At 38.5% G+C, this 18305-nt stretch overlaps 1 protein-coding gene across 4 annotated transcripts in view; it reads left to right on the top strand.

Annotated features, from left to right (window-relative positions):
- LOC116044484 (neural cell adhesion molecule 2) overlaps window positions 1-18305 on the top strand; it is a 397500-nt gene that overhangs the window by 328590 nt on the left and 50605 nt on the right. For all 4 annotated transcript variants that reach the window (XM_035998698.1, XM_031291726.2, XM_035998700.1 and 1 more), the window contains 2 exons: window positions 4890-5007; window positions 11877-12046. In XM_035998698.1, coding sequence (XP_035854591.1) covers window positions 4890-5007; window positions 11877-12046 — 288 coding nt within the window. The remainder of the gene's footprint in view (window positions 1-4889; window positions 5008-11876; window positions 12047-18305) is intronic.

The following is an 18305-nucleotide window of genomic DNA, read 5'->3' on the forward strand; positions in this document are numbered from 1 at the left end:
AGTTTGGATTGATTAACAAAGATTATAACTCATATCTGTGGCTAGCATCTGCCAACTTCTCCATTTTGATTACCTTCCATAAAGCCAAATGTTTCCCTCTTATATTAATCAGAACCAAACAAATCTCAGCTCTCAATTTTGATGACCTGATAGCCACAGTAGTCACAGTTTGTTTCTATGGTAACTGATGGTGATGCAAGATGCAAATAACTTCGTGATTTCCCTTGTACCCATTCATGACACATCCACTTCATTGTTGGTTGACTCACCCACACATTAGACCTGCAATCTTCCTCTTTTCAGCTGTCAGTTGAAACTACCGGCTGTGCTGCTCAAGATATCTTGAATCATGTTGCAGTGACATCAAAACATTACTGCTGGGTGTTCAAGAAGAGATGTGGATTGTGCACCATGTTAGATTCCCAATTATGAATCAGGGCTGGATTGATTCCAGTTTGTGTGCTAATACAGAAGGCAAAACAAATATCTAATAAGCGCTCCACCAAAGCTCTTGTCTCAAAACATTCACTTGCTAAATTTCTATTAGGTGCAATAGGGTTATGACATGTACTGGGAACATTTTAGGACTTCTAAACGTGGGTGATCCACAGTTCACTGAAGCCCATTAGCGCTTAAGTCCTCTAGCTCCTCATGGATGCATTTAAATCCAAGCGAGTTTGTATCTTGAAATATGTTTGCAGTGCACACTCATGCTTGTGGGGATGTCTGTAAATCTCACATTTATCTCCACCAGGCCTCAGAAGTTTTTAGAATATGACTAATACATGAAGAATTCATGAAGCTTTGCCAGATTCTTTTTGGACGCTTAAACCCTGTTGCTGATTCGCTCTTTTGAAGTCTTTCTGCATGGCAGTGTGTCTCATTAACAGGGCTGTTTTCATCAAGCCTCACTGATGTGGGGGGGTGTTGCATAGGAAGAGAGAGACAAGGAGAATGGAGATCTATTGGCGTGGAAATCAATGGTTATCATGTCCGGCAGATGCTTGCTCCTCTCTATCGCTAAGTCAGGACTATTGGAAAGGACTCATGGTGCTTGATTATTGCTTAGGCCATTTTTATCCCTGAAGAGCTTTCTGCACCTTGATGTGTGTCTCTGTACATGTGTGTGTGCACTCGCTAAGGCATGCATTTTGTATTGTGTGTGGATTCTAGTGCCTCTTGACTTTTTCTGTACATGGCAATAACGTAATGATAAATAGACACCAGGAGACAGCAGATAGATCAGATACTGTGGAATTAAGATGTAGCGTGATGAGTTTTCACTCGCGCAGTACTGTAATACACACTGGTGTTGTCAGAGTAATTGATCTTTTTAAAAAAGCCTACAGGACACCAAAGTGTTTGGTTCATTAGGTATCTGCCATGATGTTTTGTTTTGATTAGAATTCCTCATTCATTATCCCAAGTTATGTAAAATGGGTTTGTTCTCACCAACTTCACAACTGTGTTTCATTACTTTTTATTTTATTTTTTTTTATCTTCTACCGAGTTGTTTTTAGATCTATGGGGAACAAGTGTCTTCCAGATGACATGACTTGGAGAACAAATCTAATTCATTAACTAACTCCCACACTAAATATCAGTTTTGGAATATAAAACAATTCAGCTTTGTGTCCCCAAAAAGTGACACCTTTAATGCCTTTCAACCCTTTTTTTTTAAAAAGAGAAACATGAAATGGTGCTGAAATGATATCACTGTGCAGCCACCAGTTACAATAACACATGTTTAACGCAAGTGCAAACATCTGTTAAGTGGGTTTTTATTTGCAGGATCAAAATAGCCAGCTTTTCAGAGACAAAATTCCTGACGTTTTTTAGAAACGATTCCCCTTCATTTTCATGCTAACAACTCTTTGTGTGCACTGACTTTATGTTAATCTTCATCTTAGATCAGTTAACTGAATTGTAAATGAAACTGATGCAAAGATAAAGCTTCTGTCAGAATGAGTATGGGTGCATGTAGTGTTTTCTGGTTGTTTTACAGTAAACAAAGCATGTTTAAATAAGTTTAGATTAAAACCAATAGTAATAATCACAAGCAATCCAGGGCTTGTAAACAAGAGATGCAGAACATGCCTCCTACTTATGTATTGCAGATATTTTTAGTAATCTGTTGTTTGAGACAGATTACAGTAGTGGGATAAGTCAAATGTAATTTCACTAAAGGTTTAGACCTAATTTACACTTAAATGTGATCTGTATCTAGATACATAATCTGGCATCGCATTCTGGCATTAATAATTATTGTCATTATCTCGATTCTGTCCACGATTCTGTTGTCAGACAATATTATGCAAATGATCTCGGTCAATGGGCCTTACTTCTTTTTTCTTTCTTTTGTAGCTTTTTCAGGACTTGCTTAAAATAGAAGGGAGGAGTTAGAGGACCTCTCAACATGCAGGGAGGCTAGATGATTTTTTAATTAAGAATGTGGCCAAACAGTACAGATTGCTTTTAAACTTGGTCGAGATCTCCAATGCCAGATGTGGTGTGGTCAATCCAATAGTATCCCAGTTGCAATGCATTTGGCGTGCATTTTCATTTAGTGCTTTTCATTATCCAGAAACGATATCCAGATACGGTATTTTTTAAGGATTTTCCAGGCACATTTTCATTAGAGATTTTGACAGTAGACAGATACCAGAAAATAGGAAGACACAGATGTGGAATGACATGCGACAAAGGTCCTGAACCAGGGACCTTGAAGTTAATGGTCCTTGCCTTAAACCTAATGCCACAGGGTTGCCCCTATGTAAGTAACATTGCAAATTATTTTTGCATCATTGTGACAAAAGTACTTTAATATCACAATAGATTTTCCATGCAGCTAAAATGGTATTATATCACAATATACAGTGCTGCTCATAAGTATTCATACCCATGGTCAAGTTGACTAAAAAGAGGAATAAAAAAATTGATTGGAAATTGATCTTAATGCCTTAATTAAAAAAAATGAGGAAAAATCCAACCTTTTAAGGACACCAATTTTTTTTGTGAATTAATAATGTATTATAAATAAATAAATGTTCTTCCTTAAAATACAGGGGCCATAATTATACATACCCCTATGTTAAATTCCCATAGAGGAAGGCAGATTTTTATTTTTAAAGGTTATTTCATGGATCCAGGATACTATGCATCCTGATAAAGTTCCCTTGGCCATTGGAATTAAAGTAGCCCCACATCATCACATACCCTTCACCACCTAATAGCTGGTTTGATTTGCATTGATATGGATCTTATCTCAGTTAGCTATTAGGCTAACTGAAATAAAACCATGACCTATAACTTTTGTTTTATGTAATATGTATATGTTTTCTTCAGACAGTTGCCTCAGGTGTTCAGGTGGTGCCCTAATTTAAGTGTAATTGTTCTCTGCCCAACGGAAACAAACTGAGGGAGTAAAGGCTCCAAAGCTACAACCAGCTGCTCCGAACAAGCTTAATGATGCCCTGAGATTGGACAGAGCCACAGCGGAGCAGTTATAGTGGAGGTAGAAGTACACCATAAATACAGGCTTGAGAAATGGAGTTTGACGCCTGATAAACATGCTTGTGTCATAAAGCTGTCATTCCCTTGTCAGTGCAAAGGCAAACGGAGAAAAGACTATCCCTCTGCTCTCCTTTCACTGAATGAGAAGATGACAGTCCTCAACTGATTGGATGGCAGGGACACGCTGCGTGTTTGTGACAGCGCTCAACATATACTCTTGATAAAGTCATCAAGACCTCTGCTGCTTGGCAATACTGCTGTTTCTAAGAGATTAGCAAGACATATTGTATTAATATATACTGTATACTGTATGTATTTATGTGCTGCATTGGAATGTTTAGACCAATTTACTTCACATTGTTTTTTCCCCCGCTCACACATAATAATATAATATATATATATATAATATATAATATAATTGAACCACAAATGATTTGCTATATAACATTACATATCCATGATCAGAAAGGAGCTGGATGAAGAAAAAAAATCTTACTTTCCCAGCCCCTTTCTCAGATAATACAACAAACTGAAATAGACTGTCGATCAGTGAACGGTTGCTTTTACATAGAGAAAAGAGAGCGAGAGAAGACCAAAAAAGATAATAATAATAATAACAAAAGTGCCACTACATTTAAGCACAAAAATCATCATCAAAGTATACGATCTATCCTTATGGCTCAAGAACATATGTGAAAAAATATTGAAATAAAAGATAAAAGTCCGGTTAGAATTTGTATTAATGGTGACCAGTTTTTTAATCAAATTATTTGTCATAACAAAAAACAAACAAAGTATATATCACATACCTGAGAGAGCGCAGGCTTTTCCAGTTTGTACTCACATGCCTTTCAAACCAATAACCTTTCAAATTCACAGCGATGCAGCACTTCTAATTTTGACTCGGCAGAAATTGGCCCGACAAGTCAAACAATGTCAAACAATGGCTGGTGTTGAGCACTTGACAGGGACTGAATAGTTCATCCACAAAAGAAAAGTGCTTTTATTCATAGACGGTGCAGTTGTTTTTGATGTCGAAACACATTTTCTGTCTTGCCAATGTTTGTATGGATTTAGCTGAGCGTTTCCAAATCAGACAATAGTATTATGGTTTCACATCTGTGTTCAGCTCCTTTGTGTTTTTACCAAAAGCTGGGTCAAAATGTTATGTGATATCAACATGGGATTACCAACAGAAGTAGCATTTTCTGTGATTGTTTACAGGCCACTCGCAAAAGGCCATTTTAATCCATTTGAAAACAGACTGAAATTTCTTTTAAAATACAGTCAGATTTGGCTTTTAGTGATTCATCCTATTAACTCTCAGGGTCTAATGTCTGATTGTGTTATTCTCTGCTCTGTTTTTGTGTCTGCAGTCCCTCCGGTGTTGTCAGTGTTCCAGCAGTCCTTCAATGCCACAGCTGACTACCAGGAATCAGTCACCTTTACATGCATGACCTCTGGATCTCCTGACCCTGTGGTGACATGGCACAGGTATCTTCTACTTCCTTAACACCTACGGTAGCGTTGGTCTCTGACATTCAGTTCAGACAGATATTGGATAGGAAAACATCCGGTTTTGAAAACTGCTGGGGCCCTCAAAGATGAAGGATGGCAATACACAAGTGGATTTGTTTATCTGCTGCTATAACAGCCTCCTCTCCTCCGGTAAAGCTTCTTTGGAATTTGGAATCTGGCTGCAGGGATTTGTTCTCATTCAGCCACAAGAGCATTAGTCAGGTTTGGCGCTGATGTTGCATTGGAGTTCCAATGTATCCAAAAAGAGTTGGTTGAGGTCAGGACTCTTCCGCACCAAACAAGCATTCCTTTATTGACCTGGCTTTGTTCACAGTTGGCCTTCTCCAAAGCATTGCCCCAAAGTTGGAAGCACACTATTGAATAAGGAGCCAAACCTGAACCTCGCATTCTCATGAACGAGTTCTTAGGATATCGTACGAGAACTTATGCACAAAAAATGGTTAGATATCTTACGAACTTGCGGCGAAGCCGACCTGTCACATGATAGTTAAGATTTAACATAGTTAAAACATTTTTTTAACATAGTTAAATTTAGCTGAGAAAAGGTAACTGTGAGCCTGATACCAGGTACAGTAAGGTGAGGGTGGTGACAGCAGCCGTAACAGTTAAGTTCAGCTGACAAAAGCTGACTGTCATGTGGCGATAACGGTTAAGTTTAGGCACCAAAACGACTAGTTAAGACTAGAAAAAAAGATTGTGGTTTGTATTAAAACCGCGGCCACCCCTAAGTAGTATACCTGGGACACGAACACCCGTTTCCTGGGTGAAAGTCTTTTGCTTTTCCTGTAACTTCTCCCGGAACACGAACTATGCTCCCATGCTTAAAATATACGTGTATATATATTCAGTGTTTTAGTTTCAGATCAAGTAGATGTTCTTTGACAAAAGAGGAATTTATAGTCCGCCCTCGCACATTGCCTTAAGCAACCACACAATTGTATCACAAGCCACATAGCACCAGTGTGAAAATTTGAGCCTGAAGAGCATTTGACTCCCCACAATCCACTCTACAGCTCGACATGGAGTAATTAGTTTGCACCCACTCACCAGGCAATCATGAAAAGCTATTTGCACCTGAGCCTCTATTGATAACACTTTATCGGCATTCCAGTAAAGTTCATACTCTTTTACTCTTATAATGCACTTGTTTTTTACTTAGTTAATTCATCTTAATGGACCATAGCTGTGTTGCTGTATGTTTTAGCCCATTTAGTACAAATCAATTATACTTTGCATTGCTGCTGACTGTTTTCTAAAGCATACTGAAGTGTTTTCGATTTTTTAATGTGCACCTCCTACCTCCTAGGCAGCTATTAATTTCACTACAGTGCAAGAATGCCTACATGATAATGCAGGGAAGAAAATTTCTAATCATTTTTAAATTATGTGACTTTGACAAGAGACCTCCTACATTGTTTTAACTGTGATGTATCACCAACCTCAGGCAGGTGTCTAAGTTGTTTTTCCTGCTGTACTGGAAAGAATGGTAATCAATGGCAGCCTTGAAGGAACTACGGGAAAACACATTCAAAAAGGCTCAATTTGATTTGCAGTGAAGGGGCTAAGACAAAATATGACAGCTTTGTCCTTCTACTTCAGCTCCAATAATAAAGGAGGAATGAAAAAGGAAAATGTTGGCTAGTAAAAATAACACTTAAATGTAGCCCTGAATTGAACATAACGATGCACAACAGCATAGTGTCCTAAACAGTCGCACTTAGGTGTAATTCTTCTTCTCAATTTCAGGTTATTATTTTCTGTCTTTAAGAAGATCTCTGTTTTTCGTTGTCTTTGGCGGCACATGTGGCGATAAGCGGTAATTGTTTTTACGTTTAATCAGAATCAGAATCAGAAAGGGCTTTATTGCCAAGTACATTTTTTACACATACAAGGAATTTGTCATGGTGTAGTTGGTGCATGTCACACATTCTCTAAATATAAGAAGGATAAAAAGAATATAAATTAAAAAAAATATATATAAACATATACACACAGTATGTGTTAATAAAGATAAAAAGTAAATGTAAAATAAATAATAAAATAAGTTAAACAGTAGTAAAAAGTAAAAAGGAACGCTACAGCAGAGTAACAGTGGCATGTAGAGCCAGAGGTGGGGTGTGGAGAGAGTCAGGGTGGTTTCCGGGCCTTGTTAAGGCGGAGGGGAAAAAACTGTTCATGTGAAGTGAGGTTTTGGTCCTGATGGACCTCAGCCTCCTGGCAGCCTGCCCTTGTCCTTGGCAGTGCTAGCAGCGTACCAGATGGTGATGGAGGATGTGAGGATGGACTCAATGATGGCTGTGTAGAAGTGCACCATCATTGTCTTTGGCAGGTTGAATTTCTTCAGCTGGCGCAGGAAGTACATCCTCTGTTGTGCTTTCTTGACGAGGGAGCTGATGTTCAGCTCCCACTTGAGATCTCGGGAGATGGTAGTTCCCAGGAAGCGGAAAGACTCCACAACCATCTCCACTGTCTTTAGAGCGTTGAGCTCTAGATTGTTTTGGTTGCACCAGGTCACCAGGTGGTCAGCCTCCCACCTGTAGGCGGACTCGTCTCCATCAGAGATGAGTCCGATGAGGAAGGTGTCGTCCGCAAACTTCAGAAGCTTGACAGACTGGTGACTGGAGGTGCAGCTGTTGGTGTACAGGGAGAAGAGCAGGGGGGAAAGAACGCAGCCCTGAGGGGATCCGGTCCTGATGGTCTGTGAGTCGGAGACGTGTTCCCCCAGCTTCACATGCTGCTTCCTGTCAGACAGGAAGTCAGTGATCCACCTACTGGTGGAGTCAGGCACAATTCATTGTGCAATTAATTGTGATGTAGCTGGTTTTTGGAGGTTGAAGAATATATATTTTTCCCTACTGGCATTGTGATTTTACCAAAATGAACTAAAATGTGTAATTTCTACTGGCTTTAAATACAATTAAACATCCAGAAATCTGCAGTAAATTTTCACCAAGTTCACCATTTTTTTCTTCTCTTCACCTTTTCCTGCTCAATAATTGCTCTTCTCGTTAATACATAATAAGCATGCAAAATAATGTCAATGCTACACGTGTGTGTGTATATATATATATATATATATATATATATATATATATATATATATATATCTCAGGTTATTTTGGGCATACAAGGAAAAGAGCGTACCTATTACTGTAAGTGATGTTGAAGGAGTCAGATGTTCATCACAAGGTAAACAAGCAGATATCTCCTTTACATATTCATCACCAAGAGGTCGCATGTTCCAGCATTTAACCTGATGACAGCAACTAATATACTGTGAGATATGTAGTTAGACTGGTAAATGCATCCGTCCTGTGTTTTACGTGACATTGTCTCCAAGACTCATACAAACAGTAATGAGGACTGAAGTCTCTTGTGTAGCGCTTTGAAAGAGAAGTCAATCACTGCAACAACAAAAACCAGGCATCACTTTGCGGAGCATAAACAAAATCTGAAGACGACGCACAGCTGGAAACGACCTCAACTTTGTAAGTCTCATTCATCTTGCTCTCTAGTTTCCAGCCCTGGCAGCAGACACAATATTTACTCCTCGGTGTGTTGTTACTTTGTCTTTTAGCAACAGAGCAAACCAGGAAAATGTGATTTTAATGATTTAACAGCATGCATAATATAACGCAGCAAATCTCACAGTGATGATGGGGGAGAGGTGATGTATTGATTCATGTGGCAGCTTTGTCCCTAGATAATTATTTCACCCACTGTCTATGTTCATATTGTATCATAATAACTATTTTAGTCATGTTTGGTGTGGTAATTAAAAAAGGCTCTAAAATAGATTAACCTGTTCATCTGAAGAAAATTATTCTATATTATTATTATTATTTTTTCTTTTTTAGTTTAGTTTATTTGGAACATGTTAAAAAATAAAATTAAAAAATAACAGATGAATAAGAACATGTACATTTTGGCACAATCTTCCAAAATTATTGTAAATGATTCAAATAAGGAATTTCCATGTTCAAAAAGGAGTAGGAAGAAGTTTAAAATAAACTTTTCTGGTCCTACCCCCTTTTTCTATTTTTATACTTTAGTTAAATACGAAACAATTTGATGCTTCTCTTATCTATATATGCATACACACATTACATATACACTGTTTTTTCTTTTCCATCTATCTACATCAAACGTAATAATAACCCATTCAAACTAGACATAGTATATAAGCCCAGGAACTATACAGTCAGTACACAATACACATTATTAATGTATATTAATGTGTACTACTCCAAAAAAAAAAAAAATGTGTCAAGGGCTGCCTCTCACTTTAGAGATGACATCCTTCCACTGTGCATCAACGCTGATCTTAAACTCTGCAGTGTCCACTGGCTGTCAAACACTTCATTGTCTTCTCCTTCATTTCCCAGGTCAGTAAGTCCTGCGTGTCGATCCAACACTACAGAATTAAAATGTGCACATCGCAACAAAAGAATCGGCTAAGGCGCAAACAACAATCGCAACCCAATTTAGTTTTCCTTTTGATGTCACCCCTCCCAGCGTCCTCCAGGCTCCCGGTTGCATTTCCTGTCAGTGTGAGATTTCGCCTCGTCCTCTATGCATCTTGGGTAATGGACTACCTGTCAGCAGTCAGTCAGTATAATGACATTCAGTGCTGCAGCCGCGTCCTGTACTGTCCGTTCCGAAGATGAGGCCTCTCTTCATTTCCTCTTTGGCTCGCCAGTGTTATTATTACTTGGCTTTGGTGTTTCCTCCGTCGACTTTCAATTATCCTCCCTCTCGTTTTCTCTACAGCACAGTGAGGCTGGGGCCCAGGCCTCGCTGCATCGCATTGCTGCGTGTGAAGTTGAGTCTAGAATTCTGCACATTTGAAATCCCCCCCAACATAATAAGATTGTTTTTATTTTTTATTCATACAGCAGGCTATACGGTCTGAGACCATAGAGAGGAGTCTCTAAATATATTTAGAGGTATGCATTATTCCAAGCTCTGTGCTTCTAAGCTTTTGAATTCAATTTACACAGTAGCTTATGAGGTTACAAAAACAGTTTGCCAGTTTCAGATTGAGGGCATTATGATTCATATTGAATAAACAGGTAAAAATAAGAATGTGTTTTTTATACCTGTCCCTCATATTTCAGGGTTAAAGTAGCATTTGAGTGGATTAAAAATAAATACCAACTGATGATGTAAAGCTGTAGCTCCCTTTTCTTCTTTTATCGCAAGCCATAATGCTTTTATTTTTAAGAATCTCTCATACTCAGCCCTCCTTCACATTCACACAAATACACACACACACCACAAGCCCACTGGTTATTGAAGCAGCTGGACGTTACTTACCGTGCTCAAGGATACATAGATTGTTGTAGTTGTTAAGGAGAACATTACTCATTCATTTTGCCGGTCTTGATTTTCTGAGCTGATCCGGGGGTTCTAACCACTTATCTGCTAGCCACAACGCAAGCCTGCATCTCTGACCTCTAGACTATCAACTCTCTGTTTCCACTGGATCAGACTGAGAAGTCTTCTCTAACCTCTGCTTCTATTTTAAGAGGACAGCAACTGCTTTGGCCACTTCCTGGGAATAATATGTCTCTTTGGAAGCTAAAATATGTCTCTTTAGTGGCTCCATGTGTACAAGTGGATTTATTTATCAGAGCGATTTCGCTGACAAGGGGTGCTGACATAGTTTATGAAAGCGGAGTGACTGAACCAAAACTTTAAAGTTACTAAAGCTGAGGTGAACTGTAAAGTCGGGTGATCATTCTCTGTTGATGTGACACTACCAGTGACCCTTTTCACATGGCACATAATCATTTGACCCATTGTTAAAATACGAATATTGATCAGTGCAGCTTTAAGAAAATAAACCAATTCATATTTGGCATACATAGCTGTGGGTGCAGGTAAATAATACTTTTCAAGAAATCAGGGACTTTACTTGTTTGATACCTATCCATGTATCTTTTGAGGATTTTAAAGGTGCATTTCCCTAATTTTTGGGAGTCTTTGCTGATCTGATAGACATCTAGTCAGTGAGCTAATCTCATTCTTTTAGCCTGCATGAAAATGGCATAAAAAAACAAACATTTGTCTAAATCTGTGTAAGAATGGGGGGGTGAAAGTCAAATTCTGCCAAAAGTAGCAATCCCTTTAACCTTATAGATTACATGGCTGGTTAAGCTGCAGTAAGTAAACAAGCGGGGGAGGCTGCAAACCTGCTTCAGACCATTATGCTTCTGCTATGAAGCTTTAATATAGACATGGATCAATTTAGCTGTTGCCTATTTTCCTGACTAATTTCCCAACAGAGTCCAATAAGAAAAAGACATTAAGTCAGCACTGTATTCCACACCACACCGGAGTCATTTAGTGAGCCCTTCAGTCCATAACCAAATGTACACAACGCACAAGTGAGCTCCGACGAGACTCAAACATTGACTGAGGATATGAAGATGGTATTTTTCTGCATGGCCGAGTTTGAGAAGTCGTAGCGTGCGGAGATTTCTGATGACATACTGCAAATGATTCATTGAACTTTCAATTATAGAAAGCTATGTCCATCAGAAACAATACTTCTATCACGCTTGAAAGGGTTTCTATAAAAAGTTCCATCATGTTTTCGCCTGCTTATGTGCTATAGATAGAAATAGCTTCAAAGTCAAGCTGTCTGCACTTAGCCTCTCTTTTATGGGATCAGTTGACACCCAAAGTGCTAAGATTATACATCTGTAATATCAAACGTGTTCTGCAGTGTGAACGCAGGTCACTGTCAGGTGTGAGTGGGTTGTTATATTTTCCTGTCTTCGCTCATCTGCGGTGTGTACCTCTGCTTTTTGCCTGTGCAGGAAAGGGCAGCAGCTGGAGCCATCCGAGCAGTACATTATCACCAGGCTGGAAGGCGGGCGGAGCATGTTAACCATCCGCAACATCCGCCAGGGCGACGGGGGCACCTACACCTGCAAGGCCACCAACAAGGCAGGGTCTCAGGAAAGGGAGATCTTCCTCAAAGTCTTTGGTAAGCATGTTGACAGTCATTGGTTACTTGTCATTCATCTGGGATTTATTTTAAGAGGAAACCAACTTGGTTCTCTGAGTTTTAGAGGACACTGTGTGGTGTTTTACAGGCTGATGAACGCATTTCTCTGTTCCTGCTTTCAGTTTGAATCCCCACTTAGTATGTTTGACATAACATATGCATGCATGATGTTAAACCTTTTAATAGACTTTTAATAGACGTCTTTTTCTATCACAGAAGCAGAACCATTTTTATATTTGTGACTTTAATCTTATAGTTGTATTTGAGAAAGGCTGTACAGTATAACTATTTCAGAAAAGAAAACGTACAAGTGACAGCAAATGTATTGTAATATCACAAACAAATTGGTTTAACCCTTGCGTTGTCTATCTGTCGACCATGCCCATGTTGTCCTCCTGGGTCCACACTTTTTTTGACGTTTGTTGCTTTTTTTCACTTCTAGTTTTACACTTATTACTTATTATCGTTACTTACTTGGAATTAATGGTCAATAAACCTCATTTATAGTTAATAAAAGCTGAAATTATGATATTATTTTGACTAACACTTAAGATCAGAGGAACGTATGTTGATAATCTTCATAAACACCCAGCATTCTATGAAAGTAGTGATCTGATCCTTAATTTTACTTGTGAATAGGGGTAGGGAACCATGCATGTTATTTTTGCACAATTTGGTTCAAAGAAATCCAAATTTCAGATGAAGAAACTTTAAAAAAGGGGTCAAATTTGACCCGAGGATAACAGGAGGGTTAATAAAGTGTTTTAATGTTGCCAATTACTATGGATTTATATCTAATGCAAGGGGTTATGATGGTGATTCAGTCGGTCTGGCCGTACTGCAGATACCTGCCATGTAGGTTTTGATTTCAAGTTCAGCGTCTATTTCTTTGATATAAAGTAGTTCCAAATTACATTCACCATCACGATACCACTCATGATTATTTCTAATTTGGGTGAACTAACCTTTTAATCTTAAACTTTGATAACACAACAACATAACACAAACTCTTCCTATGATTTAAGATGTTTGTTTTCATTTTTTTAACATGATCTGTCATGTTGTGCTCCTCTAAAGCTTTTAAGTATAATGGCATCAAGGCGGTGAACGCTATTTTATGTTAATCAATAAAGCTTTATAGTAAGGACCTCCACATTTCCATTTCATAAAACTGTTGCCCTCAGCCCACGCCAATAACAACTGCATCAATATGATATATCTCCGCTGAAAGGAAATATTTCATTTATTGCTTCATATTTCATTTCCTGCACTCCTAATAAAAAAAATCTCAATTTATATTTTCATAAACCTGCCGGCTATTTCCTCACAGATCACTCTGATTGTGCAGATTCCCCTCATGGAAATGTATGGAGATTTGTGCTCTAGTCATCAACATCCTTTCAAGATGTGAGAAGAGCTTTGCACATTTAAATGAAGTTAAGGGGGAGGGAGGAGCTGTGCTTTTTCGCTGTGCGGCGGAAGCACAGTTGTAAGTTAGTTTTATTACCCTTGACAGCACAGGCGGGAGGAGAACAGGGCATTTAAGTTAAGACAGTGCGTGTGTGAAGGTGTGTATGTGTTCTCCACGCAGTGCTTCATATTTAATGTCGGCCATGTTTTCCACCTGCTTTTTTTTTTTTTAATTTTTCTACATTCACAAAGAAGCTTTGACTTTCCTCCATGATGGATATATTTAGCTCACATTTCACAACAAAAGATACTTAGACATTTTGCGCTACAGGCATTAGACTTATTATATGAAATGAATTCAATGGTAATATATTGTTAAAGATTAGATTTTAGGATCCCAAACCCAACAAGCTTAGATAGAGGATGCAATAAAGGTCTCCTGTCTGTATTATATTATATATTATAGGTGATAATATGAGCAAAAGCATTGAGATTTCCAGCACAAAATGAGGTGATTGATGTGACAAAAGAAGGTGTGATTCAGGAGGAAAGAAAATGGAAAATGTATTTCTTGAGTTTTTGGTCTACAAAGCTGCATCAGCTGCTGGATGTTCACTATCACAGGTGGGTTTCTACATGTAGACCCGTGACCATGTGTTGCCACAAACAAAAGGTTATTGTGGCAAGCCGATTCATCCTATTTCACATTCATACACTTTCACTTCTGAGGGCCCGGTATCACCACAGTGATGCTGTTTAGAGGCGGTGTCGCGGCCCTCAAGCTGTAAATGCCAGAAGCGTTCCAGCTACTATCAGTCTTCAGGGATTATGTCTTGCTTTTTAGGCTCTAGGTTAAAGATATCCACCATCTTATGCTGTTAAGAAATAGCTGCATTGCATTTATTGGCAAGTTATTTGTTTGTTGGTGTCTTTTACATTATTTCCACAGAAAACTAACTGTAGACAGCATTCAACAACATATATTGAGAGCCGATAACTTTTCAGCTATGCGAATCATCAACAGTAAATGCCAGACAGGTTTTTGGTAAAAGAGCAAGGTTTTTCTATTTAAACTCTCTTATTTTACAGCAACGGTCAGCAGCCATACTGGGAGGAATGTATCATAGGAGTAAAGATACACATATATCTCTGCAGTCAGCCTCAGCTTGCATCTTGTTGATCTGTTGTCGGTTGTCTGTGAAATACAGCACCTTCTTTAATGGGTGCTTCATAATTAAACAAGTTGGCTGAACATTGAGTGGCATTGTTCTCTTTAAATGTTTTCTTTTTGTTGACGAGGAGCACATAATACACTGTTCACTGTTCTTTATGGAAAATGTAAACAAAACGAGACAAGACAGCAAAAAACAGTCAATAACATCGCTTTTCATTTCAACATTACTCCCTGCAATAAACTGCAAAGCATAGATTGATGACATATATAATAGTGTTTTTTTTCTGTTAAACACGCTAAGCTTTGTAGAGGCATTCGGGATTACAGGAGAGAATCTATGCTGACATTTGTTTTGTGGCTCTGAAACAACAAATGCACACATCGTTATCAGATACAGTCAGGACCATGTTGAGTTTTCTGTTACCTGTCAGTAGGTAGAATAAGAGCTGTATGTAAAGTCAAATGTTGCTATGGGGGTTGAAAATGCTGTTCAGCTCAGAAGAAAGCAGCAACTTAAGAATTGTAGGCCTTTTTTCCTGCATTAATGGTCCATGAACAGCCAGAATGTTAATATCAGCATCACTTATACTCTTTGTTAGTCTCTTATAAGCCAACAATGAGTCAAACTGTAGAAAAACTGTATTTATATATATTTCTAGTGTCTTAAAGCGCCATCATTTGTCATTATGTCACATTCTGCTGTAACATTGATACTAGTAATTGGCTTTTTCACAGGGTGAGGGCAATATTAAACCTGTTTTTTATGCATAAAAGTGTCAGGACTTACAACATTTGCAAGTTTAATTAGTTTTATATATATAATTATTTTTAATCAAGTGTGATTATAGTTATTAACAAATGCTAGAGTAAAATACTCTTGTTTTTAATAAGAGGAACTTCATTTAAAAGTATGCATCAAACTAAAAAGAATCAACTCCCCACACCTCGAACCTGGAAGGTGAAATTAATTCTGGATTTTTATCTTTTAGCACACAAACGCTGCTCAATTCTTTCCCATTTAGAGTTGAAATGTTGTAGATAATGCGTTATTAATAATGGTCTCTCTGCAGAGTGGAGTTTTGCAGCATGCTTGATAAATGAGACAGTTTTCATTTAATATTTGCATGATGAAGGGCACCTGGGGCAAAAAGGCTGCTGATAAAGTGGGGATGAAGAACTGGTTTAGACTGGTCTCAGTGCTATGAAGAGTTTTATCTGTGCATGTTTGTTGGTTGCGAGGTTTAATAGAAATAGACGATCATCTAAAGTGCTCCTCACATCTTTGCTTCTGCAGAAAATCATCTTAAGTCATTCAGTCTCATTAGGAGGCCTATTTTTCTTACAACAAGCAAAGCTTCTGCCAATGGGTTCAGTTGTTCCCACTGCGCCTTCCTTTTGTCTTCACACAAAACAGAATCAGGCAGATTGCTGCACTATTATCAAGATTTTTTAATAAAGCTGGTTTGTTTTGTGAACAAGTGAAATTATCCATTCTTAGATTTTTAAAATCAGTTTGACTTGTTTTTGGGAAACCAGATTTTAGGACTCAATTGTAGACTAAATAACTCATTAGGCTGATTGTTTTGGTTGGAGACTTGTGTCTATTGCTAAAGAAAAAGTCACATTTGTTTTTGTGTGGTTCTAGCTCATTTTGGAAATGACATTGTACCCGCCAAGTTAATTGCTAAGATCTCAGAAGGCAGACATATCGCTGAAACAATGTCTCACATGGAAAGAGGCACCAGTAGTCAAACATTCAGACAATTAGGGCTTTCATCAAACCACTAGGTTATCCAAACATGCTTGGAAGAGAAAATGACGGATAACAGTATTACATGTGACGTTTTTAACATCCATCACAGTTTACAGACTGAAGTTTTTCAGTGCAATGAGAGATTAATGGAGCATTGTGATGTGCATCAGTTGTTACATTCATGCTTTACCATCAGCCTAACCCTAACCCTTTTTGTAGAAATGGTTTCTAGTGCCCCTGGTTAGCTCACCTGGTAGAGCGTGCGCCCATATATAGAGGTTTACTCCTCGACGCAGCAGCCGTGGGTTCGACTCCAACCTCCGGCCCTTTGCTGCATGTCATTCCCCTTCTCTCTCCCCTTTCAAGTCTAAGCTGTCCTATACAAATAAAGGCCTAAAATGATGAAAAAAAAGAAAATAAATGGTTTCTAAATTACTTCCACCACATCTTTAAGAGATGTTTCTAATATGTTGTCCCACTCATGTATGTAAATAGAGTGGTCAAAATATTATAAAGACATCTCAAAATAGTTTTGTTTTAACATCATCCTCTTTGACTACTGCGGTTAAATACTTTGAACAGTGTGTTTTCACTTTAAAAGGCTTTCAGAATAAGGATTCACTCATGTGTTTGGCAGCTGTGACGCTATCCCAGGTAACGTTGGCTGGACAGGACAAAGTCCCTTCAATCTACAGTTGCATCCAGGAGTCCAAGGTTATAGATATAATAGCATAATGAAACTTTTTTTGGCTTTGTTCTTGGAGGGGAACTATATATATATATATATATATATATATATATATATATATATATATATATATATATATATATATATATATATATAATAACTGATAGAAATAATGGCCAAAATGACTAAAATGAGACATATGTTACAACAAACCAGAATTACCTGTAAGATTAGAGTTGGTAAACTAACACAGCTTTGTATGAAGTGGTTAGGTAAGATTCTATCCTTAGAATATTGGTCTATCCATGCAGGTATTGTGTGTGTGTGTGTGTGTGTGTGTGTGTGTGTGTGTGCGTGCGTGCGTGCGTGCGCGTGTGCGCATGCCTGTTGGTATGTTTGTGTGATGTTTTGATAAGCTCCCAAAATCCCTATATATGGCTCCTCCACCACAAGGTTGAAGCCATGTGAAATTGCCAAACACTCCAATCCCCCCTGGGTGGTGTTAAAAGCCTCCAGTACAGTAGTCACTATTTTCCATTCACTACTCTTTCCTTTTGGATTTTATGCCATGCTGCTTTGCAAGCACCCTGTTAAGGACACGAGTGCTGTGTGTGTGTGTGTGTGTGTGTGTGTGTGTGTGTGTGTGTGTGTGTGTGTGTGTGTGTGTAGAAAGTAGCAATCCATGATTCATGTGAAATGCTCAGAGGCTTTGACATGCATGGTGTTTCAGCACCCCCAATGGCACGCTTTGCTGCACTTATCGTGGTGCTCGTTCTGCGTCAAAAGAAATTCACGCAGTGCTGGAGAGGCATTTTTGCCAGACAAAAATCTATATTTATTTAAAACCAAAAAAGGTGGAATGCTCATAGAAGGAGAGCCGCTTTTGATGTATTTTGTGACTTTAGCAAAGTCAGTTTTTGTGTTCTTTTGTGTCATCTAGGCCAAGGAATCTGCACAAAATAGGCCAGAGGGCACCCTTCCCTGAAACTGTGGAGAACGACGGCAGTGTATAAATGATCTTGGCCTAGACTGTCAGTACCAAAGTCATGCATCAGCTCTGTGTTTAAACCCCTGTGGTATAGCCTTCATCTCCCCTCCCTTATGAGTTAGATCTCTGACAGTTTCTCTCCCGCTCACCCTTTTACTTACTCAATCCTCCCTCACACCTATTCCCCCTGCCTTTCAATCTATTCTTCTTTACTCACTTATCAAC

Source organism: Sander lucioperca, chromosome 24 (genome assembly GCF_008315115.2).
Source record: "Sander lucioperca isolate FBNREF2018 chromosome 24, SLUC_FBN_1.2, whole genome shotgun sequence".
Lineage (NCBI taxonomy): Eukaryota > Metazoa > Chordata > Actinopteri > Perciformes > Percidae > Sander > Sander lucioperca.